Source organism: Oncorhynchus gorbuscha, linkage group LG01 (assembly GCF_021184085.1).
Source record: "Oncorhynchus gorbuscha isolate QuinsamMale2020 ecotype Even-year linkage group LG01, OgorEven_v1.0, whole genome shotgun sequence".
NCBI lineage: Eukaryota > Metazoa > Chordata > Actinopteri > Salmoniformes > Salmonidae > Oncorhynchus > Oncorhynchus gorbuscha.
The window spans coordinates 86,209,494-86,234,768 of record NC_060173.1 but is presented as its reverse complement, the minus strand read 5'-3'; the positions used below and the strand labels follow the sequence as shown (position 1 = coordinate 86,234,768).

At 43.1% G+C, this 25,275-nt stretch overlaps 2 protein-coding genes and 1 long non-coding RNA gene across 5 annotated transcripts in view; 2 read left to right on the top strand and 1 right to left on the bottom strand.

The window, feature by feature from the left end:
- Nucleotides 1-7,347, top strand: part of LOC124044419 (alpha-1,3-mannosyl-glycoprotein 4-beta-N-acetylglucosaminyltransferase A-like) — a 57,718-nt gene extending 50,371 nt beyond the window's left edge. For both annotated transcript variants that reach the window (XM_046364067.1, XM_046364062.1), the window contains exons 12-17: nt 6-80; nt 302-420; nt 2,309-2,387; nt 2,665-2,725; nt 2,876-2,988; nt 3,099-7,347. In XM_046364067.1, the coding sequence (XP_046220023.1) occupies nt 6-80; nt 302-420; nt 2,309-2,387; nt 2,665-2,725; nt 2,876-2,988; nt 3,099-3,125 (474 nt within the window). In that variant the 3' untranslated portion in view covers nt 3,126-7,347. The remainder of the gene's footprint in view (nt 1-5; nt 81-301; nt 421-2,308; nt 2,388-2,664; nt 2,726-2,875; nt 2,989-3,098) is intronic.
- Nucleotides 7,348-7,671: 324 nt separating this feature from the next.
- On the top strand, nt 7,672-9,630 carry LOC124022021. The gene is made up of 3 exons (XR_006836334.1): nt 7,672-8,393; nt 8,514-8,722; nt 9,020-9,630. It is a non-coding gene; the product is annotated as an uncharacterized LOC124022021 (long non-coding RNA).
- Nucleotides 9,631-13,789: 4,159 nt separating this feature from the next.
- si:dkey-4e7.3 (uncharacterized protein LOC402865 homolog) lies at nt 13,790-23,959 on the bottom strand. Of its 2 annotated transcripts, none has more exons than XM_046364053.1 (7): nt 23,803-23,959; nt 17,535-17,650; nt 16,411-16,601; nt 15,070-15,249; nt 14,885-14,996; nt 14,636-14,772; nt 13,790-14,543 (listed from the first exon to the last, which is right to left on the bottom strand). In XM_046364053.1, the coding sequence occupies exons 1-7, from the start codon at nt 23,895-23,897 to the stop codon at nt 14,196-14,198; spliced, it is 1,179 nt and encodes a 392-aa protein (XP_046220009.1). In that variant the 5' UTR covers nt 23,898-23,959; the 3' UTR covers nt 13,790-14,195. The 2 variants fall into 2 exon arrangements, with proteins under 2 accessions (XP_046220009.1, XP_046220011.1); XM_046364055.1 differs by having other exon boundaries at nt 23,818-23,912.
- Nucleotides 23,960-25,275: the final 1,316 nt, after the last annotated feature.

Here is a 25,275-nt window from a genome sequence, read left to right as displayed (position 1 = left end):
TTTAGGATAAGGACTTCCTGAAACCCTTGCTCCATAAAATCCACGTGAACCCGCCTGCTGAGGTGTCCACGTCTCTCAAGGTACATCACCTTTAAGACACAACTTTCTACATTGGCCTTATGAGTTGAAAGATGTATATTGTTTTTTTACGCATGTTTTAATTATTGGCTTTTTATTTCAATAAGGTAGTATGCCCGGTATTGAGTGTTTTGAAATGCGTTTTAAAAGTTTGCTTTGTATAATTATTTGAGAAGTTTACTGAAAGGTTTTGAGTACATTTAGCTAATGTTGTGCTGTGTAGGTGTACCAGGGCCACACGCTGGACAAGACCTACCTGGGAGAAGACTTCTTCTGGGCCATCAACCCTACTGCTGGAGACTACGTCCTCTTCAAGTTCGACAGGCCCGTCAGCATAGAGAGGTGAGTAGGGAGTTTGTGTGCACACACGAGGGAAAGGGGAGGTCGTGTCACACTCTTCCACAAGCTTTAGCGTGCCTGTCTCTCTGGGGCTCAGTGTGCTAATGAGTGTTCTAAAATAAGAATTCCCAGGACTGCCTCCTAGGAGAGGGAGAGAGATTCACGGAAGGAAAGAAAGAGAGGAATGGTTTGGGGGGAGAAAGGAAGGGCTAAGAAAGGGATGTGGAAGAATGGGCTAGGTGAGGGGATGTGGAAGAATGGGCTAGGTGAGGGGATGTGGAAGAATGGGCTAGGTGAGGGGATGTGGAAGAATGGGCTAGGTGAGGGGATGTGGAAGAATGGGCTAGGTGAGGGGATGTGGAAGAATGGGCTAGGTGAGGGGATGTGGAAGAATGGGCTAGGTGAGGGGATGTGGAAGAATGGGCTAGGTGAGGGGATGTGGAAGAATGGGCTAGGTGAGGGGATGTGGAAGAATGGGCTAGGTGAGGGGATGTGGAAGAATGGGCTAGGTGAGGGGATGTGGAAGAATGGGCTAGGTGAGGTGAGGGGATGTGGAAGAATGGGCTAGGTGAGGGGATGTGGAAGAATGGGCTAGGTGAGGGGATGTGGAAGAATGGGCTAGGTGAGGGGATGTGGAAGAATGGGCTAGGTGAGGGGATGTGGAAGAATGGGCTAGGTGAGGGGATGTGGAAGAAAGGTGAGGGGATGTGGAAGAATGGGCTAGGTGAGGGGATGTGGAAGAATGGGCTAGGTGAGGGGATGTGGAAGAATGGGCTAGGTGAGGGGATGTGGAAGAATGGGCTAGGTGAGGGGATGTGGAAGAATGGGCTAGGTGAGGGGATGTGGAAGAATGGGCTAGGTGAGGGGATGTGGAAGAATGGGCTAGGTGAGGGGGTGGAAGGGGCTAGGTGAGGGGATGTGGAAGAATGGATGTTAGGTGAGGGGATGTGGAAGAATGGGTTAGGTGAGGGGATGTGGAAGAATGGGCTAGGTGAGGGGATGTGGAAGAATGGGTTAGGTGAGGGGATGTGGAAGAATGGGTTAGGTGAGGGGATGTGGAAGAATGGGTTAGGTGAGGGGATGTGGAAGAATGGGCTAGGTGAGGGGATGTGGAAGAATGGGCTAGGTGAGGGGATGTGGAAGAATGGGCTAGGTGAGGGGATGTGGAAGAATGGGCTAGGTGAGGGGATGTGGAAGAATGGGCTAGGTGAGGGGATGTGGAAGAATGGGCTAGGTGAGGGGATGTGGAAGAATGGGCTAGGTGAGGGGATGTGGAAGAATGGGCTAGGTGAGGGGATGTGGAAGAAGGGGCTAGGTGAGGGGATGTGGAAGAAGGGGCTAGGTGAGGGGATGTGGAAGAAGGGGCTAGGTGAGGGGATGTGGAAGAAGGGGCTAGGTGAGGGGATGTGGAAGAAGGGGCTAGGTGAGGGGATGTGGAAGAAGGGGCTAGGTGAGGGGATGTGGAAGAAGGGGCTAGGTGAGGGGATGTGGAAGAAGGGGCTAGGTGAGAAGAGGCTATAGAGGGGTGTTTTGAAGTCAGGGAGCTTCAGAGGGACAGGAGGAGAGACCAACTCATCACTGTTTCATGTGTAGTGTTTCTGTTCATAGCAGTCGGTGACCTCTCTCCAGTGTTGGGGTCTGGGCTTGATTTGCACCTGTTAGCCATGTGATGTGTGACAAGATTCATTAACAGCTTAAGTGGAGGGGTGGGTGGGTGTGCTCGTGTGCCATTGCTGCCTCAGGCTTAGTTTAGACTTGTCAGATGTCGTTCTAAAAGCACAGCACATTGTGTGACAGGACAGTGTTGCGTGTAAGGAAGGTGTGGGTATGCGTATTCATGAGTGTGCCATGGGACGTGAATATGCATTAATAGGTGTTGTGTGATTGGCAGGTTCCTGTTCCGCAGTGGGAACCAGGAACACCCTGGGGACAGGATAGAGAACACCACCGTAGAGATATTGCCCTTCTTGGTAAGTCGACAACATTCAGACAACATTCAGATGACAGTGTGCAATGATGTGTAAACAGAGGCAAGGCACTTGTCTGATTTGGTTTATTGACCGATCACTCAATGTGTATTGATTTGGTTATTGACACGATCATGAGCATTGCCTGCTCCAATCGATATCAGTGCAGGAGGCGGGAGATGAGCACAGTGTGTAGTTTTCTGTATGTTAGCGTTAACAAGGCTCTCTACTTAGTGTATGCTGAACCTTACACAAATAATCCCAAAATGTCTGTCTGAAGGAAACTGGACCAAAGACTAAAGAGAAGTACAAGCGAACTGAAGACCGCTACTACAAAATCGGTGAGTGGACCTGCACCAACCCTCCTGTCCCGTTATCTTTCTCTACTCAGAATGCACCCTGATCACATTACCCATTCGCATTCTTCCTGCCACAGACTGATCAACAATGTACAAACTCAATCCCAGCTCTTATTCTCTCTCTCTCTCTAGGTCAGTTTGAGAAGGGTGTGGCAGAGGGGGCTGTAGACGCCTCCTTCAACCCGGTGGTGGCGCTGCGTCTCTCTGTCATCAAAGACTCTGCTGTCTGGGCCATCCTCAGCGAGGTCAGCCGATCACACAGCGTCATTTGTCTTTTAATCTTTTGTATCAAATGTATCTATTGTTCTATGTACCCAGGTGTGTGACATGTCTGTGTTCCTGTGTCTCTTTGTAGATCCACATAAAAAAGCTACCAGGCTGACATAAGGCGGGGGGCCACAATCCTGGTCCCCGGCCCCGGGGTGCTCGCAGACGCGCCTAACACTTGCTGACCAGGGGCCCTCTGGCAACCAGCAGTGACATCCTCAGAGCTCACCAGAGCCACTACTCTCAGGGCTTCTGTCTGAGGACACTCATTCAATCTGTCTCTCGCTCACTTGCTCTCACTCTTGCTCTCCTTCTCTATCCTTTTGCGTAAATGTGAATACTACTGTAAAAAAAAAAGAGACATTTTAAAGTATCAGAAGGAATTGGGTGTGTCCTGCAGAATTCCGTTCCCAGCTCTGACAGTTGAGGTAACTGTGTGTTACACAGAGGGCTTGTGACTCGGAGAGACTGACCTGAGGGGCTGATGTCACCCAAACACTGGTGCAAAGTAGGTGCTCACTGCTCCATGTGCTCTCAACCATCTCTGGTCTGGTCAGCTGGGGAATTGCACTGTCACTGGAGCCATAGAGCCCCCTGCTGGTGACTGAAGGATGTATATTAGTCTCATGGACCTGTTGCTTTTTGTTGTGTTCTTGCTAAACAGCAAGTAATAGACCAAGTAAGGTGTCAGTCATCTTATGGTGGTGGATAACTGCCTTTGTCCCTTTCTCCTCAGCTCTTCTTTTGAGGGAATGATGGCAAACAAAGCGGAAAACAAAATGTGGTTCCAGTATCTTTAAAGTGACATGTCTGCCAGACTATCTCTTGATGAAGAATGCTCTGGGTAAAAGTAACCTGTAGGCGCAGATCTAGGATCAGTCTTCCTGTCCCGGTCCCAACCCTAATCATTCTAGGGCAAAAACCTACATTACCTAAGAGCTGTGTCTGGGACAGTTTATTCCTATTCATTATTAAATGAATAATCTTGGTGACTGAAGGAAACCATATTTATCGTTCTACTTCGTTTGACAGGAAGCCAGGCTGAAAGATGTCCTTTTAGTGGTAAACCAATCAGACTTTGGCCTCGACTTTGCTTACCTGAAGGGATATTTCTATATTGATGATATTATTACTACTATGACAATGATCTATGAAGGTGAATTAATTTATTTGAAATAAATCCTTAATTTGTACAAGAGGTTAAAAGTCAGAATTTGTATTTTATATTCTGTGAAGACTTTATACTACGGTAGTTGATATGTGCCTGCACCTGCTCTTTTTGTTCCGAAAATGAATCATTGTTTTCACAGTGCGGCTTGGCGTTCCATGTTCTCTTGTCTGCTGGTTGGTTCAGATAGAGGTTGGCTCCAACTGCTGGTCCAGTCTGTTTTTGGATGACCTTTCCTAGACAGTCAAAGTTAAAATGAGAGATGTCAGAACAGTCCTTGAAGCTAGAACCCTTAATTGAAACATTAAGTTGAACCTGCTTCTGTTTTGGTAAAAAATAATAATAATATAAGGCAGAGATTGGCCTGAAGAAATGTAACCACTCTCAAATTCACAGTGGACTGACCATCCAATATATCAAAATGATAGATGTAACCAAGGCTATACAGAGTTTGTTTACTAACATTGGAGTAAAACCAGCTTATTTGGGTTCTGAGGGGGTATGACTGTTGAACCAAGTTCAATGAGATGATATTATTCACGAATCAATGGGTGTGTATTTATAATTCCAAAAATGGATGAAGCAAGTTTAAGCCAGAGATGCTGACCGAGGCTTGTGCTAGATCAGACCCAAGTGCCTTTAAAATCCTGCTCATCCGAGATGAAGCAGAACTTCCTGAATGGCTCTGTTCCAAACCCTTCACTCCCTCCCTTTCCTTTACCCTACATAGGGGGGTGTTGACTCGCCCTTGGAGGTTTTAAATGCTATAGGTCCTTACAGAATACATGATACTTGCTTGACAGATGGCTACACGGGTAGTGGTTCCACCATTTATTTTATACATTTATTTAACTAGGCAAGTCAGTTAAGAACAAATTCTTATTTTTAATGACTGCCTAAGAACAGTGGGCTAACTGCGTTGTTCAGGGGCAGAACGACAGATTTGTACCTTGTCAGCTCGGGGATTTGAACTTGCAACCTTTCGGTTACTTTGTCCAACATTCTAACCACTAGGCTACGCTGCCGGCCCCGCACCATAAATAACCACCAATTATACAGTGTGCCCCATGTTTACCGTCAACAATGGGGAATATATATTTTGGGGACATTATTAAATTGTATTTTCTGTAAATTGACGATCAAATGCTATTTAGAAAGTTGCACTGAATTTGTTTAATGTTCTATACTTGTTTTTGTTGGTGTGCTCTCATTTACCATCTCCAATTGATGTCATTTCACACTTCTGACATCCTAACCCATTAGAACTCAGTTCTAACCCATGTGATGCCTGAATCTGTCCAATCTGAGACTGCTGGTAGTTAGTTGTTGGACAGGATGTCGACTGCTGTACTTTTTCTGTGCCGTCTTGTTGCAGAGGGCTGCATGCAGACAGCCAGGCTCCACTTGGAGTGGTGCCTTATTCACTCTGTAGATATACAGAAAAGCACATTGCATTGTCTAAATGCCCTACATGCTCGTTGCCTCATTTCAGGATAGGTCAAAACTGGTTTCCATGAGATGTTTATACAGAAATCCATCCACGTTTGAGAAGATAGTGATCGGTTTATTTGAGGGTGCTATTTTAAATGTCAGATGTGCATGCACACACACGTCCAATTCTAAATAGCCCCCTAGCCCCAACCCCTCAGCACTTAATGTTGATCTAGAAGGGTTGGACAGCTATAAGGAACAAATCTCATCTACACTATAAGAGAGCAGGGTGGTGCTATTGCGAAATCCTACCCAATCTTTTTTTTTTTTGTCCATGCTAGGTTACAGACTAGGGGTCGATACAGCCCCACAGTGGAGGTGTCATACTACCCATAAAACCTAGCTGTCAAACAGGGAAATAGTTCCAAATGTTTTCCTACCTTAATTCTCCCCATAGGGGATTCTAGAAACACTTAAAGGGTTGTGTTTCGTTGTAGGCTTACCCTGGTGTGATATTTTGATAGCCATGTAAATTCCTCTCGTCCAATGATTTTTTTTCAATGTATTTAGGCTCGATTTACTTTGAAATTTGAAAATAATTAGCGTCAAAACAGACATCACACAAAACTACAAATCCCTGCAAGCTTCCTGCATGTCATCTCTAGCTGATACCCTTTGCTAAGAGGTGTTGTGTAAATGTCAAACTTGCACAAGACCGTTCAGAGTTGTCCATTTTAAAGAAATTAATCAAATTTATTCATTACTACATTTAGCTAACATTAGTTAATCCAGAGAGCCTTACCTTTGACTCGAGTCTCTTCCAGATCATGGCATTTGTAACTCTTTATGTTGGCTACATTAGCAGCTAATTAGCGTTTCAATTTTGGGGGTAAACATACAAGCAAATATATTGATATGTCACCTTGTCCTAGAGATATTTACACTGTTATCAAAATGTCATGTCAGGGTAAGCCTACACAGCCCTTAGTGTTTCTAAAATCCCCTATGGGGAAAAATCATTGGAGCAATTTCCATGTTTGACTGCTAGTTTTTATGGCTATTATGACTCATACTGTGGTACTTTTGGGATTTGGGCAAAACTTTCAAAAGCTGCACACCTTGTACCACGTTTGCTTGTTTGTAAATGTTTGTTATTGATGGTGTGATTTGATTGGTCAACCAATCCCCTTTGCATGGAGCTGGCCCTTCCCCTGAGCCCCCTGGTCAAACCAGATCCTTGCTCACACCTGGGGCTCATGTAAAGAGTGCAACATTCTAAAACCTTCAGATAGAAATGTATTATTTAGATCTGATACTCTAGAACTGCAAATCTATATGCCAGATCTATACATTACTTTGCCAGAGCTTTGCAGATAAATGTATTTGCGACTTCCTGTATGAACTCGTGCCATTCATGTGGAGGATGGCTGGGGCAGAGGGGAACGCAAACTGTGGGTGTGCCTCAGTAGTTTAAATTGGGTTCCTTTCATCTTTGTATTTTGCCCTTCATCCACGCTTATCGAAGACTGTATATAAAAGCAATATGGAGGATGCCTGCCTAGACCCTAGGAGTGGATGAAGGATAGACTATTGAGACAGCCAGGCTCTCCCACCCCTGCCTGTCTCCACCTACTCCCCATCAGTCCATGTGCCTTCATGTACATTAGTATGTCTGCCTCTGCTTTTGACATGGATGTACATTCTCATCGTTTTAAATAAATCAAATTTGTTGAAACAATTCATGCCCATCTGTTTTCTGCCTTGGTTTCATTTTTTTCAAGTAACATAGTCAGGAGAATGACTCATCACCATCAGCCACACATCCATGTGGAACTAACCAACCAGCCAGTATCGAATCAGACTGCATCTTGTTGGAGACTCAAAGTTGCTATATTTGAGTTCTCCTTGCATTCGTACTCCTTTTGATGTTCTGTGAGCATTGAGTGGCCCCTAGCAGTAGACTTGAAAAAGTACGTTACAATCGCTAACTTTAAAAAAAACAGGAACTAAACACTCCCAGCATGCATATAGTTTACTTCCGCATTCCCAGGATACTTTGCGAATCAAAGATGGTGGCTTGCATAACAACGACCGTGTCAAATTCTGTTTTCTTATACATTTCTTGCGTAATTGATCAAAAAATGCTGTCTTAAACGCATGTCCCCAACACGACTGCGTTATAAAGGTAACGTTACCGTTAGGCTTTCCTAACTGAGAACCTGGCTGCTAGGTAATGTTGACAGTTTAACTTGTATACCATCCTTTATTTTAACGCGTAGGCCTACCATTAATTGTGTTGGTTGGCTAAGCCGCACTTCCATTGCAAAGTGCACAGCTTTCTGCACCAGCCTGAATAATTATAGTCATGTAGGGTGTCAGATCCGATCCAAAAGTCGAACACTAGATGGCGCGCGCGAGCTAAATTAAACATTGCTCGAGAAGAAATGTGGTCGAGAGAGCAGAGGACGGGTTCAGGGAGCGTAGACCGGTGTGGTGCGCACATATTACAGTTGAGAGTTTACGAGTGAGTGAGCAGAACTTCATTCCCGGACGTATTAAATTAGAGTTTTTTTTTGTTAACCTGAATAAATATTTTCTACATATCGATATTCAGAAATTACTGCACTCACAAATACGGGGGACTACCAACTAATTGTATGCCTTAATTAAACAACTCTGCACATGTGTATCGCTCCACCTTCCTCAATCTCCATTGTCATACTTTTGTTTACCTTTTTACCAATGTCTACGGATTGTACAAGGATTTTAATTTGGGAGTTAAAGGTATGGCACCACACTCAAGTCATGTATGCTTAAACATACTTGTATGCTCATTTATTTGTTTCTTAAAGTGACAATCAGCAGTTGAAACAATAACAAAGCGTTCTTCTTGCCCCTGTTTAGTAAAAAGCTGAGGCATGGGGCTGGGGACATGTAACCGCTCTCAAATTCATAGACCGCGTTATGGATGCAAGAACTGACCATCACTGGCCTCTTACACCCCCATAAGAGATGACCCAAAGTTCCTTGCCTAAGACCTCCAATTGGTTTTGAAAAGGAAGTGAAGAGTTGAGCAAAGATTCATTGGGAAAGGGCTTATGTCAAATGATACAGTAAGTGTGAACAGAATAAATGTAAATCTTTGTTCTTCTTTGTGCTCTTTCCTCAGATTGCTCTGGCTTGCTGATAACATCTGCTCTGATGAGACTCCCTGTGCAATTTGACTCTATTACTGACTATTCAATAAAACGTCCATTGTCAACTATAAATCATTTTAGATTCTGTAATTGATCGATAGTAGTTCTCAATCAGACAATTACTGTTTAAAAAAATCTGTTTTCCTCAGTGCAATGTTTGGAGAATGCCTGGTGTTTTTGTTCTCAGCCCTCCTTTGAATGCTGTGTGTACAGATTCTGTTCTAAATGACCGAGTCCATCCTCACCACCTCCATCACTGCAACGGATTGTCTGGTCTGCTGAGAGGGTCATTGGCTGTCCTGCACGAATCGAAGGCAAAGAAGTGTGCTGGGAAGTTCATTGCCGACCCCTTCCACCCCCTCTTCCAAACATTCCCCTCTGGCAAAACCTCCTGCCACAGAACAGTTTCTTCCCCTTTGTCATTGGCCCTCACCAACTGTCCACCTGGTCCTCTCATCCATGGACTTTGCACTATTCATCCACAGACTATGTACCTTACACTCCTATTATATGCATCATTTAGCATGTGTTTCCATTTAGCCATTTAGCTGACACTCTCATCCAGAGCGACATACAGATAGCAAATAGGGTAAAGTGCCTCGCCAAAGTGCACATCGACAGATTTTTCAGTCTGCTTGAGATTTGAACCAGTGACCTGGAAGAACAGCCCAATGCTCTTAACCTGTAGGCTACCTGCAGTTTGAAGTGTACATACTGTATGTGGATATTTTCTTTTTGTCTGTATATTCTGTTTGTGGCAGCACCATTTCAGTCAAGTTCCTGAACATGCCAATGTATTTGTTGAATAAAGCTGATTCAGTTTACATTGTATTATTTGTGATTGGTTATGCTCTGGATGAGAGGTAGAAGATTCCCCTTTTGTATTTTCAAATACTTTTTTTTAAAGAATGTGCTGTGCGTGTCCTTTAATACCCCAAATATTGGCTCCTGCCTGCAATTAGTCGACTCGTTTCATGGTGTCAGAAGAGCTGACCGCTTTTCGTTTTGCTGGTTAATAAGTAATTAGCTAAGTTTAGCAAGTACATTCCACTCAACGTGGAATGAGTGAGTGAATGGTGGGGAGGTTTTGAGGGGTGTGCCCGTTGATAGAGCTAGGTATAGTGTACCTATTATTTCCCAATTAATTTGGTTATCAAGCTGCTGAGTAGTCGGGTTGAGCACTAAGTGCCGAACTACAGTATCTAGCTAAACAGACGGATTCGTAATAGCCAATCACAACGCTGGACTGGCCAATGGTAGGAATGTGTTACTTCGATCCATCACACCAGTGAAAGTGGCCAATCTAAAGTGTCTAAGACTGTAAACCCGCCCAACCATCAGACTGAAATCCAAACCAAAGGTCAGGGTTGCGACGTTCGCGGTTTTCCTGAGAACTGGGTTACTTTGAATACGATGCCGCGGGTGAAAATGTATTGCTGGAGGTTTTTTGTGCTACTTTTAAATTGCACCGCGCCGCCATTCCATTTCTCTTTGAAAACAAATCTATATATTTCACTGTTACCTGCTGCTGCTGACTATCAGGCAGTGAGCAGGCTGTGACTGAGTGAGTGAATGAATGGTGGAGAGGACTTGACGGGTGTGTGCGTTGAGAGAGTGCTGCAGCAAGGTATAGTGTACCTATTAGAATTTTTTTCCTAATTAATTTGATTATCAAGCTGCTGGGTTCCTCAAGTCGTTCGGCACTTATTACTCAACCCGGCTATCTAGCTAAACAGACGGCTTTGCAGTGCATCGCAAACAGAAGGCTCGTAATAGCCAATCACAACATAATGGCAGAAATGTAGCTAGTTCGTCCATCACATCGGTGAAAGTGGCCAATCTAAGGTTTCTAGACACGCACCCGCCTATAAACCCGCCCTTGCCATGTTCGTAGTTTTCTTGTGAATTGAGATACTTTGAAAAATGTATTGGTTGGGGGTGCAGGTTTTTGGGCTACTTTTAAATTGCACCGCGACCGCAATGGCATTCTCTTTAAAAACACATATTTCAGATACCTGCTGCTGCTAACTATCAGGCAGTGAGCAGGCTGTTACTGAGTGAATGAGTGAATGGTGAGTTGAGAGAGCCACGGTTGAGAGACAGCTGCAGATATCATGGAAACAGAGCAGCGCGCACGTCGTGATTACGTTTTACCAGTTGAAAGTAGGCTATTTAGATTGGTCATTATATGGAGACACCCTTTTTCCATAAAGCATGGCCAATATACCACTGCTAAGGGCTATGTCCTAAAACAGCCCTTAGCCTTATTGTTTAATCATAGCAGTCAAAACAAGTCAAATTATCTGGAGTGTTTAATAAGGGCGATTTATCTTTTCTCTTGTGACATATTCTTAAACTCGCAAGAATTATAATTTTGATGGAAACCAGAATGTTGCTTCTTAGCCTATGTTGTTAAAAAGTACGTTGATATTCCTTAATTCGCCCGATAAAATTCTCGGGGGAAAAAATATTGGATTGATGTGGCAACCCTGCTCTTGCTGCGAAAAAAAAAAACATTTTTGAGTGAGTTTTGTCATTGGGTTATACATTTCTGCAAGACCTGGCAACCCTGCCAAAGGTGACAAGACTTGAGAGATAACAATTTGATCAATTGAGAGCGAAAACTTGACAATGACAAGTGGCTATTTCTGGTTTTAAAATTTAAAGCGCCACCACCCAAAATATAAACGTTTAATTCACGTTTGTTTTCTTATAGTTCAATATTGTTTGTTGTTGATATGTGACAATGATGTTCTGCTTACTTAAAGTCGCACTTGTAAACTCTCAAGTTTAATTTGCACTCTATAGACAGTCCTGTGCACTCGCGGTACCCGACCTCTGCTGGCTTGACCATTTTCTCCTCTCTCGACTCAGTGTTTGTTCATGCAATGACGCTTCATCTTGCTCGCCCGCGCCATTTAGTGCTCGTTCGTCTTTTGGATCGGTTTTGACGCCAGTTATGCCACGTTTAAGACAACTGGAAACTCGGAAATCTCCGACTTACGAGTGTTTAAAACAACTGGGAACTTGTGAAAAATCGATTTGAACAGACATTCAACTCGGAATTTTAACTGGGAACTCGGGTCTCTCTCTGGAGCACTGACTTTCCGACCTGGAGATCACTGATGTCATAATTTGACGTCGTGTTTTTTGAGTTCCCAGTTGTTTTGAACGTGTCATTAGTAGTAGTAGTGGGTAGGCTTTATGTATTCATGCATATATGTTGTGTGGTCAATGTAAACGGTGAGAATGATCAAAAACACAACACCAGTCTTGGTAAAAAAAAATAGTATTTAGCTAACCCTGTGTTGTCTGTTTCTGCAGGGGGGAGATGTCAGTGTCTGAAGGAGGGCCACTGTTGTGCATTGCAGACTTCTTTCTTGAAGTGCAAGAGATCTGTGGGAGATCATCAGTGACAGCAATGACATTAATTCAACACTTAATCCTTATGTATGGAACTGACTAGTTTTTGATCTACCTCTATTTTCTACTTTTTACTTAACCCTTATTTTTCTTAAAACTGTATTGTTGGTTAGGGGCTTGTAAGTAAGCATTTCACCATAAGGTCTACAGCTGTTGTATTCGGCGCATGTGACAAATACGATTTCATTTGAGATAACAGGTCTAGATTCCGGGGCAGGAAAGGCTATTAATGGACCAACGTTGGAAATCTCTGGAACAATGACAGCACTGAAATGATTAATTGTAAATAGTAGCTTAACTAACTTAAAAGGGTCAGTATGGGGATTGTAATTTATTATGCTAACTTCACCTGAGAATGTGATTGAGGTTGTTCTGTAGAGAAGATAGTCACTGGTGTAAAGTACTTCAGTAAAAATACTTTAAAATACTACTTGTTGTTTTTTGGGGGTATCTGTACTTTACTTTTGATATTTTTGGCAACTTTTACTCCACTACATTCCTAATGAAAAGAATATACTTTTTACACCATACATTTTCCCTGACACCCAAAAGTAGTTACATTTTGACAGGAAAATTGTCAAATTCACACACTTACATCCCTACTGCCTCTGATCTGGTGGACTCACGAAACAGAAATGCTTCGTTTATAAATTGTCTGAGTGTGCCCCTGGCTATCAGTCAATACAAACTATGCCGTCATGTTTGCTTAATATAAGGAACTTAATGGGGCGGCAGGGTAGCCTAGTGGTTAGAGCGTTGGACAAGTAACCGGAAGGTTGCAAGTTCAAACCCCTCGTTCTGCCCCCGAACAGGCCACCATTGAAAATAAGAGTTTGTTCTTAACTGACTTGCCTAGTTAAATAAAGGTAAAATGATTCATATTTTAACTTTTGATACTTAAGTACATTTTTTTTTAAACTTCCATTTACTTTTGTACTTAAGCATATTTAAAACCAAATACTAGACTCTTACTCAAGTAGTATTTTACTGGGTCACTTTTACTTGAGTCATTTTCTATTGAGGTATCTTTACCTTTACTCAAGTATGACAACGGAGTACTTTTCCACCACTGGATATAGTGATCAAAGAATATTTGGTAGACTTTTTTCCTCCTGCCATGATGGGTAGAAACTAAAGTGTTGCTGTGAATAGGCCTACCACAATTACAACTAAAGATATTTGCATATGTGCGGAAGAACTCTATGCTGGGCTGTACTTCTGCTTCCACGTTCTGCAATGAGCAAACTTCAAGAAACTCTATAAAGCAGAGGTGTTTACCGTTTAAGAACCAAATGGAAACAACGAAACGGGGAGGGACCTACCTGAATTTGTCTAATTTAAACTCTCCTAAACGGTTTCTGTTGTGAAATGTTTTGCAATAGAATTGGCGTAATCCTTATACCCAGGACAGTCCTTCCCCTTGACTGCTCTGAAGATAGATTTCTAAATTGTGCATCTGTTTTGAACAACTGGGTGTAATAAATGTATCAATAAAACGGATTAAGTGTTGTGAATGTGCTTGTGACATAATGGAGTGTTTAATGCACACGACTGCTGGTATGAGTTGTAATTCAATCAATTTATTTAAAAATGTTTATCTAAATGACAAGGCATGATTCTTGACATCAGCGTGAGCTGACAATACAGTAAAAGGGAAAAGAGTTGCACAACTGAATGCATTTAACCGAAATGTGTCTTCCACATCTAACCCAACCCCTCAATCAGAGAGGTGTTGAGGGCTGCCTTGACGTCCACGGTCTTGGGGTGACTGGATGAGGTTGGTGTTGTCACTTTTCCCTGGTTACGGTCCCATAGAGCGTTCTTGTAGTTGTTTGTCTACTTCTACAGTCTAGTGGTTAGCTGTAGCAGACCTAGAGATTACTTCAGAGCATCCATCATCATCTGCTCACGTGTAGTGGTTAGTTTACTTCTACAGTCTAGTGGTTAGCTGTAGCAGACCTAGAGATTACTTCAGAGAGTCCATCATCATCTGCTCAAACCTCACCATGTTCACCTTCTTCATGACGAAGGCCTTGTGAGTCTTCTTCAGCATGCCCAGCGTGTCCAGGATCATCATGCCACGCGTGTGTGTGCCCGTCAGCTCCACGCTCACCGCCATGTGGTCGCTCTCGGTGACAAAGGTGTTGTCGATGGCTGCCGCCATGGCGTAGGAGTCACATGACACAAAGCCCATGCCGTAAACCATCTCCGCCTGGAAGCGCTCGCTGTTCGACTCTTCCATACTGTGGCGGAAGATCCGGGCCATGAAGCGAGCCTTCTCTGACTCCTGGGCCAGCCAGTCATCACACCACGACTGTCAGGTGTAACCAGAATAGGAAAACAACATAAATCATAATGTGGAAGGTAGTGTTTTATCATTTATTGATTACATGAAATGAACGTTACCCAGGGCAGCTTGCTGTAGCAGGTGAACTCCCAGCTGGCTATGTAAGTGGGACACAGGAAGTCATTCAGTACGATGTAAGCTGCTTCCGGGTCGGCAGCGAAGTTAAACTCTGCACACACTGTGGTGTTTCCTCTGGCTGAAGACAGGTACCACATTATTAAAACCTATGGCAATCGACCCATTTATCTATTTACCATTAGTGTACTAGATAAGTTGATCTTCTGAAGAAAATAAATCATAGCCCTTACACTCTGTGTTGCCTCCCATGATGTAAAGGCCTTTAAGTTTGCTGGGGAAGGATGGCTCCATTCTTACAGCCAGAGCTAGGTTGGTGAGGGGAGCTGTGGCCACCAGAGATACCTGGGAGAAACACCTGCATTTACAACAGGGACACACACACATATTGAGTAGCCTGCGTCTACTGCTCTCTCACCTCTCCAGGGTTTTCGTTGACTATCCGGATCAGTGCAGATACCGCTCCTTCCATCTGCAGCATGTCCAGCCCCGGAGCGTTTGGGTCTGGGGCATCCCCCAGCCCGTCCTGGCCATGGAAGTTTCCCGCACTGATCACATTCCCCAGGATAGGCTTGGCAGCACCACGGAATACCGGGATCTAGAACACAGAACAGAGGTCAGAACCCTGAATGCAATAGTTTCAAATGGCAACATTTATAGTATTCCCTCTACACTTTCACTTGCTATGAATTCAAGAGCCCAGCTTATGTAAGTGGGCATCCCAAAACACGGACTTAAAAACTAGTCTGGTTGCCAATCTGTGTCTTAAACCAACTACTTCGCTTATGTCATGGCAACGTTTGATGTAAACTCCAGCCTCTCCACAATGATGCTCTGTTTATGTGCTACTGCTGTAAACAGAACATTATGTCAAATCAGATCTCAGTTTCCAGAGCTCTAGAATTGGGTAGAGCTCCACAGTCATGTGTCTGAGACAGAGAACAACAGTGTATATTCAAAGAGGAAGAGAGAGAGGTCAACAGACTATTATCGCATCCTTCCCCATCATGTGATCTCTTCCCCTCTGTGTAAGGGTATGCATACATTAGTTTATACACCGAATGTACAGAACATTAGGAACACCTTCCTACATTTGAGTTTGCCCCCAGAACAGCCTCATTTCATAGGGGCATGGACTCTACAAGGTGTGGAAAGCATTCCACAGGGATGCTGGCCCATGTTGACTCCAATGCTTCCCACAGTTGTGTCAAGTTGTCTGGATGTCCTTAGGGTGGTGGATCTTTCTTGATACACACAGGAAACTGTTGAGCGTGAAAAACCCAGCAGCATTGTAGTTCTTGACACAAACCGGTGCGCCTGGCACCTACTACCATACCCCGTTCAAAGGCACTTAAATGTTTTGTTTTGCCCATTCACCCTCTGAACGACACACATAGACAATTCATCTCTCAATTGTATCAAGTCTTAAAAGTAATTTTTTTAACTCGTCTCCTCTCCTTCATCTACACTGATTGAAGTGAATTTAACAAGTGACATCAATAAGGGATCATAGCTTTCACCTGGATTCACATGGTCAGTCTCATGGAAAGAGCAGATGTTCCTAATGTTTTGTACACAATGTATAAGCTTTACCGTTAAATGCACTTTCTATATTTCGTGACAATATAAGCACATTCCCTGTATCCCATTGGGTGCTTGTTTACTTCAACAAATATGTCAAGACAATTTTAGCTAAATAAACAATATAATCTAATTGAAAGGGACTAACATTGTCTACCAAAGATTAACAGCACTATACCTCCAGTCTGTTGCAGACTTGGAGCACCCGCAGCGTGTTCTTGCACACGTTCTCCACATTGGTGTTGCCGTGGACACAGGTGATGCCCAGGACCTCTACATAAGGGGTGGACAGTGCCATCATGATAGCCTGAGCATCATCCACCCCACAGTCCACATCCACCAGCAGCTTCTTACTACTCATACTGGAGCCTGAGACACAGAACACAAGGAAAGATCAAATAACCTAGCCACTATGATACATTAACACAGAGACAGATCAAAAATTATAACCTAACCACTATGATACATTAACAGACAGATAAAAAAGTATAACCTAACCACTATGATACATTAACACAGGAACAGAAATATTGGATTCAATCTTAGAATTGGTACACACAGAAAACTTCTAAACTAAAACACCCATTAATATTCAATTTGCAGTCTGATCCAAGCTTTCATTAACTAGCCTAGTCATGTTTTTTTTTGTTTTACTAAAAAGGTAACTGAGGTACTGTCATCTATACACAGATTTATTTATTCTTTCAAGTTGAACAACCAGACCATGCACGTGATAATGGAACAAACACAAATGTTCCTTAAGACATGCATGGTCTGACTCTGCTGTCTCGGTGTGTTCTGATCAGGCTGTGTTCTAGGCTCCAGTATGAGTCCATTAACCTCTATGAGCTTTTTGCCTGTCTCACAAGCAGGTTAGCACTGCAGAGTGGTCACTAGCTGGCACAGCCACAGTCTAACTTTAACAACACTGCTAACCCTAACCTTAAATTAAGACCAAAAAGCACATTTTTGTTTTCATTCATTTTTACTTTACAGCTGGCTTATCTATGGGGAAATCGCTCAGTTCTGCCTCCAGGACAAGACTCGTGGCAATAAAAGCAAACCTGCATCTCACAATCTCTCTCAGCAGTGTCTCAATATGTTCACACCTGTCCAGGTATTGTGAGATCTGATCATCTGCAGTTATTGTTGCACAATTGCAATAAAGAGACCATTGACCGTACCTAATATTGTTCAGTGGCCTGGGATTTAGAATTACAATGAAGTCAGACAGCATAATCACACAGGACCCACCGACATGACATGTAGTACATGACATCTTAGAATAGAGGTACAGCCTACCTGTAGTTGAATAGAATAGGACTGGGCTGTGTCGGTGTGGACAGGCTGCTACTCCTCTTGGCCTGGCTAACAAGTGACCGTCACATGCAACTGGGAACCTTTGAGCGGCCAGGAGGCTTGTGAAAGAGAGGGAGGAGTGAAGTCAGTGACGATAAACTAGAGGAGAACTTGTCTAATAAATCAGACTGAGATACCAATTGTTGATATACAGTTAAACAAGCCACTGCATAAACTTGGAAAGTTTCCTTACAGGACAGAATGTTTAATGAAATGACATTTCAACTTACTCTACCTGTTGTCTGAGCGCTCGGTCCTTCAGTGGGACGAATTTTCAGACAAAATATCCCTAAGATAAAAATTATGTAACCACTAGTAGTGTATCACCTGGCACATGGGCAAAACCATGTAAACACCTGCAAGACTTCGGCATGCATCGGAAGCATGCCCTTCTGTCTTGTGCAAGTGCCTTAGGTCATGAGCAAACAAATCTTGATTGCTACAGACAGAGACTTGTGTATTAATACTTTCTGGTGGATATTTTGTCTAAAATTTTGACCCACTGAAGGATCAACTCCACGGCAATCTTCAGTTCAAATATAATTGTATTCAACATTCCTTGACAGACAAGGGATGCTTTTTTTTCTGTGTAAATCGAATGTGTTGCCACAATCGGGACTAGAGAAGAACAAGACTGAATGAATGATCATGCAGCTGAATGGCTTAAATTCCTGTATGATTTGCAGTCTGCTACAGTATGGAGTTTTGTGTAAACACATCAATATTATTTAAAGCTGCAATATGTAACTTTTTAGGCAACCGAACAAATTCACATAGAAATGATAGTTATAGGTATGTCATTCTCATCGGAAGCAAGTCTAAGAAGCGGTAAAACTGTTCTGAGCTATTTTCAATGCTTGGCTTTAAAAAGCAACAAATACCTTTGAAAACGCCCAGTGATATTGATAGGAGTCAGTTATTCTAGTGTCAAAATTGACTATAAACCATTTGGGTCTTTGCATGTCAAAAAAGATACACGATTAGACGTGCCAAATAACACTATTTCACGTGTCAAATAAGCTTGTTGACTATGCGTTCCATAGTTGATCAATCAGGACCTGAATATGACTCCACGTCATATAATATTTTAACGCGTTCATTAATTTTTTACGTAGTTATTACACATTGATTACACTATCACTAGTATTTCATATGTAAAACGATTCATTGATACGCATGCAATGATGCTGATAAAGTTCAGCACTTTCAGTGCTGGTCATAAAAGAAAGCTAGCTCATGGATGCAAACAATGTTCTTCCCCAAAACATAGCAAAACTGTTTAAGTAATTATAGTTAGCTAGCTAACTATACAGCTAATAGTGGGTAGAACAAGTATTTGATAACCTGCAAAATTGGCAGTGTTTCCTACTTACAAAGCATGTAGAGGTCTGTCATTTTTATTATAGGTACACTTCAACTGTGAGAGACGGAATCTAAAACAAAAATCCATAAAATCACATTGTATGATTTTTAAGTAATTAATTTGCATTTTATTGCATGACATAAGTATTTGATACATCAGAAAAGCAGAACTTAATATTTGGTACAGAAACCTTTGTTTGCAATTACAGAGATCATAAGTTTTCTGTAGTTCTTGACTAAGTTTGCACACACTACAGCAGGGATTTTGGCCCACTCCTCCATACAGACCTTCTCCAGATCCTTCAGGTTTCGGGGCTGTCGCTGGGCAATACGGACTTTCAGCTCCCTCCAAAGATGTTCTATTGGGTTTAGGTCTGGGGACTGGCTAGGCCACTCCAGGACCTTGAGATGCTGCTTACGGAGCCACTCCTTAGTTGCCCTGGCTGTGTGTTTTGGGTCGTTGTCATGCTGGAAGACCCAGCCATGACTCACCTTCAATGTTCTTACTGAGGGAAGGAGGTTGTTAGCCAAGATCTCGTGATACATGGCCCCATCCATCCTCCCCTCAATACGGTGCAGTCGTCCTGTCCCCTTTGCAGAAAAGCATCCCCAAAGAATGATGTGTCCACCTCCATGCTTCACGGTTGGGATGGTGTTCTTGGGGGTTGTACTCATCCTTCTTCTTCCTCCAAACACGGCGAGTGGAGTTTAGACCAAAAAGCTCTATTTTTGTCTCTTCAGACCACATGACCTTCTCCCATTCCTCCTCTGGATCATCCAGATGGTCATTGGCAAACTTCAGACGGGCCTGGACATGCACTGGCTTGAGCAGGGGGACCTTGCGTGCGCTGCAGGATTTTAATCCATGACGGCGTAGTGTGTTACTTATGGTTTTCTTTGAGACTGTGGTCCCAGCTCTTGTCAGGTCATTGACCAGGTCCTGCCGTGTAGTTCTGGGCTGATCCCTCACCTTCCTCATGATCATTGATGCCCTACGAGGTGAGATTTGCATGGAGCCCGAGACCGAGGGTGATTGACCGTCATCTTGAACTTCTTCCATTTTCTAATAATTGCGCCAACAGTTTTTGCCTTCTGACCAAGCTGCTTGCCTATTGTCCTGTAGCCCATCCCAGCCTTGTGCAGGTCTACAATTTTATCGCTGATGTCCTTACACAGCTCTCTGGTCTTGGCCATTGTGGGGAGGTTGGAAGTCTGTTTGATTGAGTGTGTGGACATGTGTCTTTTATACAGGTAACGAGTTCAAACAGGTGCAGTTAATACAGGTAATGAGTGGAGAACAGGAGGACTTCTTAAAGAAAAACTAACAGGTCTGTGAGAGCCGGAATTCTTACTGGTTGGTAGGTGATCAAATACTTATGTCATGCAATAAAATGCAAATTAATTACTTAAAAATCATACAATGTGATTTTCTGGATTTTTGTTTTAGATTCCGCTGTATGTGTCATCATCTAAAATAACCCTCATTTATAAAACAGTTCTCATTTGATTAATGGTTGTCGGACCAATTTTGAAAAGAAGGTCGACGACATCCGATCCTCGTTTGCTAAGTCAAACGACACCGCTGGTTCTGCTCACACTGCCCTACCCTGTGCTCTGACCTCTTTCTCCCCTCTCTCTCCAGATGAAATCTCGCGTCTTGTGACGGCCAGCCGCCCAACAACCTGCCCGCTTGACCCTATCCCCTCCTCTCTTCTCCAGACCATTTCCGGAGACCTTCTCCCTTACCTCACCTCGCTCATCAACTCATCCCTGACCGCTGGCTACGTCCCTTCCGTCTTCAAGAGAGCGAGAGTTGCACCCCTTCTGAAAAAACCTACACTCGATCCCTCCGATGTCAACAACTACAGACCAGTATCCCTTCTTTCTTTTCTCTCCAAAACTCTTGAACGTGCCGTCCTTGGCCAGCTCTCCCGCTATCTCTCTCAGAATGACCTTCTTGATCCAAATCAGTCAGGTTTCAAGACTAGTCATTCAACTGAGACTGCTCTTCTCTGTATCACGGAGGCGTTCCGCACCGCTAAAGCTAACTCTCTCTCCTCTGCTCTCATCCTTCTAGACCTATCGGCTGCCTTCGATACTGTGAACCATCAGATCCTCCTCTCCACCCTCTCCGAGTTGGGCATCTCCGGCGCGGCCCACGCTTGGATTGCGTCCTACCTGACAGGTCGCTCCTACCAGGTGGCGTGGCGAGAATCTGTCTCCTCACCACGCGCTCTCACCACTGGTGTCCCCCAGGGCTCTGTTCTAGGCCCTCTCCTATTCTCGCTATACACCAAGTCACTTGGCTCTGTCATAACCTCACATGGTCTCTCCTATCATTGCTATGCAGACGACACACAATTAATCTTCTCCTTTCCCCCTTCTGATGACCAGGTGGCGAATCTCATCTCTGCATGTCTGGCAGACATATCAGTGTGGATGACGGATCACCACCTCAAGCTGAACCTCGGCAAGACGGAGCTGCTCTTCCTCCCGGGGAAGGACTGCCCGTTCCATGATCTCGCCATCACGGTTGACAACTCCATTGTGTCCTCCTCCCAGAGCACTAAGAACCTTGGCGTGATCCTGGACAACACCCTGTCGTTCTCAACCAACATCAAGGCGGTGGCCCGTTCCTGTAGGTTCATGCTCTACAACATCCGCAGAGTACGACCCTGCCTCACACAGGATGCGGCGCAGGTCCTAATCCAGGCACTTGTCATCTCCCGTCTGGATTACTGCAACTCGCTGTTGGCTGGGCTGCCTGCCTGTGCCATTAAACCCCTTCAACTCATCCAGAACGCTGCAGCCCGTCTGGTGTTCAACCTTCCCAAGTTCTCTCACGTCACCCCGCTCCTCCGTTCTCTCCACTGGCTTCCAGTTGAAGCTCGCATCCGCTACAAGACCATGGTGCTTGCCTACGGAGCTGTGAGGGGAACGGCACCTCAGTACCTCCAGGCTCTGATCAGGCCCTACACCCAAACAAGGGCACTGCGTTCATCCACCTCTGGCCTGCTCGCCTCCCTACCACTGAGGAAGTACAGCTCCCGCTCAGCCCAGTCAAAACTGTTCGCTGCTTTGGCCCCCCAATGGTGGAACAAACTCCCTCACGACGCCAGGACAGCGGAGTCAATCACCACCTTCCGGAGACACTTGAAACCCCAACTCTTTAAGGAATACCTAGGATAGGATAAGTAATCCCTCTCACCCCCCCTTCCCCTTTAAGATTTAGATGCACTATTGTAAAGTGACTGTTCCACTGGATGTCATAAGGTGAATGCACCAATTTGTAAGTCGCTCTGGATAAGAGCGTCTGCTAAATGACTTAAATGTAAATGTTAAATGATTTATGTGAAGCTAGCCACAATAGTGAACTTTGCAGTTTGCCTTCAAAATATAGTATGTAATTGACAGCGATACAAATGAATACAAATAGAATTATGCCATAATTGAATAGATCATGCTAAACGAGGTTGAAATGTTGTTATATAAAATCAACAAAATACAATCATTTGTTCATTTGACACAATGCTGTTGAAATCAAACTGGATGTATTGGACTTTAGAATTGCATTGGGGGCATACTTATTTCACTGTACAGCCTAACCTATGGATTGCGGATCAATGACATAGGGTATCAGTCTACTCAGTGACACCCAGAGAAACATCTGAAACAACTGTGAATTGAGCCACATTTATTATCAACCCATGTGTATTGAACACCATTCAAGAGGATAAACAACACTGCATGAATGTTTTGGAGTCTGATAACTGAGGAGGATGTTGGGAAAACTATATTGGGTATTGAGTAGACTGATACCCCATTTCATTGAACCCCAATCCTTAGGTAAAGCTGTACAGTACAATATGAATGTCAATGCACACAATAGGCTGACTGGGGAGGTGAATTCAGTCAGTCCTGAGATAAGAGCTACAACACTAACATTTGCATAAATTCTTCACAGTTGTGTTCTGAGGATGTCACCGAGTTGAATGGTAACCCATTTCATTGCTTCACCTTCCAACCTTGTTTAACATTATCTAGTCTAAATATGGCATAATTCCACCAATTATAACCTTCTGCGTCACTTTCAAATAGGTAATTTTATTTTGAAGGCAAACCGCAAATTCCACTATAGTGCCAAATCCTTATTGTGGCTAGCTTCACAACACATAACCCAGTGCGGTCGAGCCTCACTAGCCAGATGAGGCTAGCTGGCTGCTAAAAACGTTAGCTTTGGGCAACAGGGTTAAGTAGCTGGCTAGCTAATCATTTTAATGAACTGAATTTCAATAGGCGAACAACAAGTGGCTACCTCGTTAATACTTACTCACAAGGATTCCTAAATCATTGTTAAGGATAATTAAGATGACTGCAGTTTCTACTGGTCATTGTTTTCAGGCTGGTTGTATTGTTGCTAGCTAGGTACCAAGCTAAAACTAGCTACCCCAGAAGTTGCGGTCGAAAAAATGCCTCATTACCATCGCGTTATTGTAAACACATCGGTTGTGGCCAGTTTGTGCTTGAAACGGACTTTTAGGTACAGCTTTGACAGTGCTACTGATTGATAGTGGTGGCGCTTGGTTTATACGTGCAAATTCATCACACACAGCATGCTAATAGAACTGTGTTATTTGACGTGTCAAATTAAAAGTTTATTTTGACACGTCAAGACCCAAACGGCGTTCCATACATATTAGCTACGGGAACACAACATTTGGGAGTCTATTGGTTGAACGAATAAAGTCTCACAATGTTGTGTCCCAACGTTATGGCATAAGCTCTATCCATAGGCCTCGCTTTATATTAATATTCGCAATGTTTTAATCCAAAATAAATGTATATGCACCTGCTTTCCGCTAACCTCCGTGTATGTCTACGGTAAAGATGAACAACCTCCAATGCGCTTTCAACATTGAATCTCGATAATCTTGCCGCAATCATAGACCTTTCTTTCGTTTCCGGGTTGGGCCATCCGTGCGCTGCACCCCAATATGGCGGCTGGAGCGGTATTGCCAACTATTTTATTTTATATTTTTTATCATTAACAACAAATCAATACATAGAGTACACGAGGGGACACAAGTATAGATTATATACAATGGAAATTGAGCTAGGAGGTACAATATCACATTACACAGAGACCTTAAGGGACATGCATAAGGGACTTATAATTCTAACAGCTTTTTTGTTAGTAGAGTATTTAATTGTCTTAAAATCCAGTTCAATGTATTTTTTGGTAGGGTAAGAAAATGTTTTTTTTTGTTTGTAAATTTACATTTGTGAATGTGAAATTTGGCCAAAAGAATAATGAAATGAATTACATAAAAATGTTTCAGCTTATTTCTATTGTAGGTAAATAATCCAAGCAGTACATTTCTCCACAATAGTGTAAAACCTTCATAAAAGTGTTCAATTATAAATCTACTGATGTCTTGCCACAGTTTTCTTACATGAATACAATGCCAAAAAAGATGCAACACTGTTTCTGGGTGGTCATTACAAAAGGAGCAATTTGAGTTGATGTTTTCCTTAAACTTCTTCATATAGTGGTTGGCAGGATAATATTTATGAACCATTTTAAAGGAAACTACCTTAATTTTGTTAACAAGTAGGTATGTGTGTGGCAACATCCAACCTTTTTTCCCAATTTATTATCAATAAATCCATTCCAATAAGGCAATAAGGTATAGTAGATACAACATCCTGATGAAACAAGGTTCGTATCGCTCTGTTGTTGAATGGACCAAAAGAGAAACAAATCTTTCCTTACTGATGAGTCAACAGGGTTAATGGAAGGTAGGCTCTGAGGGTCAGGTCTTGACACGTTCCTGAATAATAGAGCAACACCTGAGGGAATGGCATCTAAAACATTTGCAAAATATTTAGGTGTTACAGAGTAAAAGACCCTCTGCATTTACCAGTTGGCTCACCAATAGGATATTATTTCAGAACCAATATTCTAAAAACAAAGAAGTATTTTTATACAATAATCCTGATTATTCCGTATATAATATCTGTGTGGAGAAAAATGGTGTTTATAAATTAAGGACCATGACAAGAAAACCTGCCGATGAAAAGCAGAAAGTTTCACTGGAACTTTGTCAATATTATAATTGCAAAACAACATGAAGTTAAGGCCACCAAAAGTAGAGAAGACATGATGAGGAATCAAATTCAAGGGTCTTCTTAGGATTTTTTTCCCCAATTGATCTTAAAAGTATTATTTAAGGTAGTAAAGTCCAGAAAACTCAGCCCACCATTCTCATAAGTGTTCATTACAACAGTTTTTCTAATGTAATGGGTACAGTTTCATCACAGA

Coding starts and splice junctions, on each gene's coding strand:
- si:dkey-4e7.3 (XM_046364053.1), bottom strand. CDS start 23,897: ATGATTGCGGCAAGATTATCGAGATTCAATGTTGAAAGCGCATTGGAG. Junction 15,250..16,410: donor AAGTCTGCAACAGACTGGAG/GTATAGTGCTGT, acceptor TCTGTGTTCTAG/ATCCCGGTATTCCGTGGTGC. Junction 14,544..14,635: donor GCTACAGCAAGCTGCCCTGG/GTAACGTTCATT, acceptor TACACCTGACAG/TCGTGGTGTGATGACTGGCT.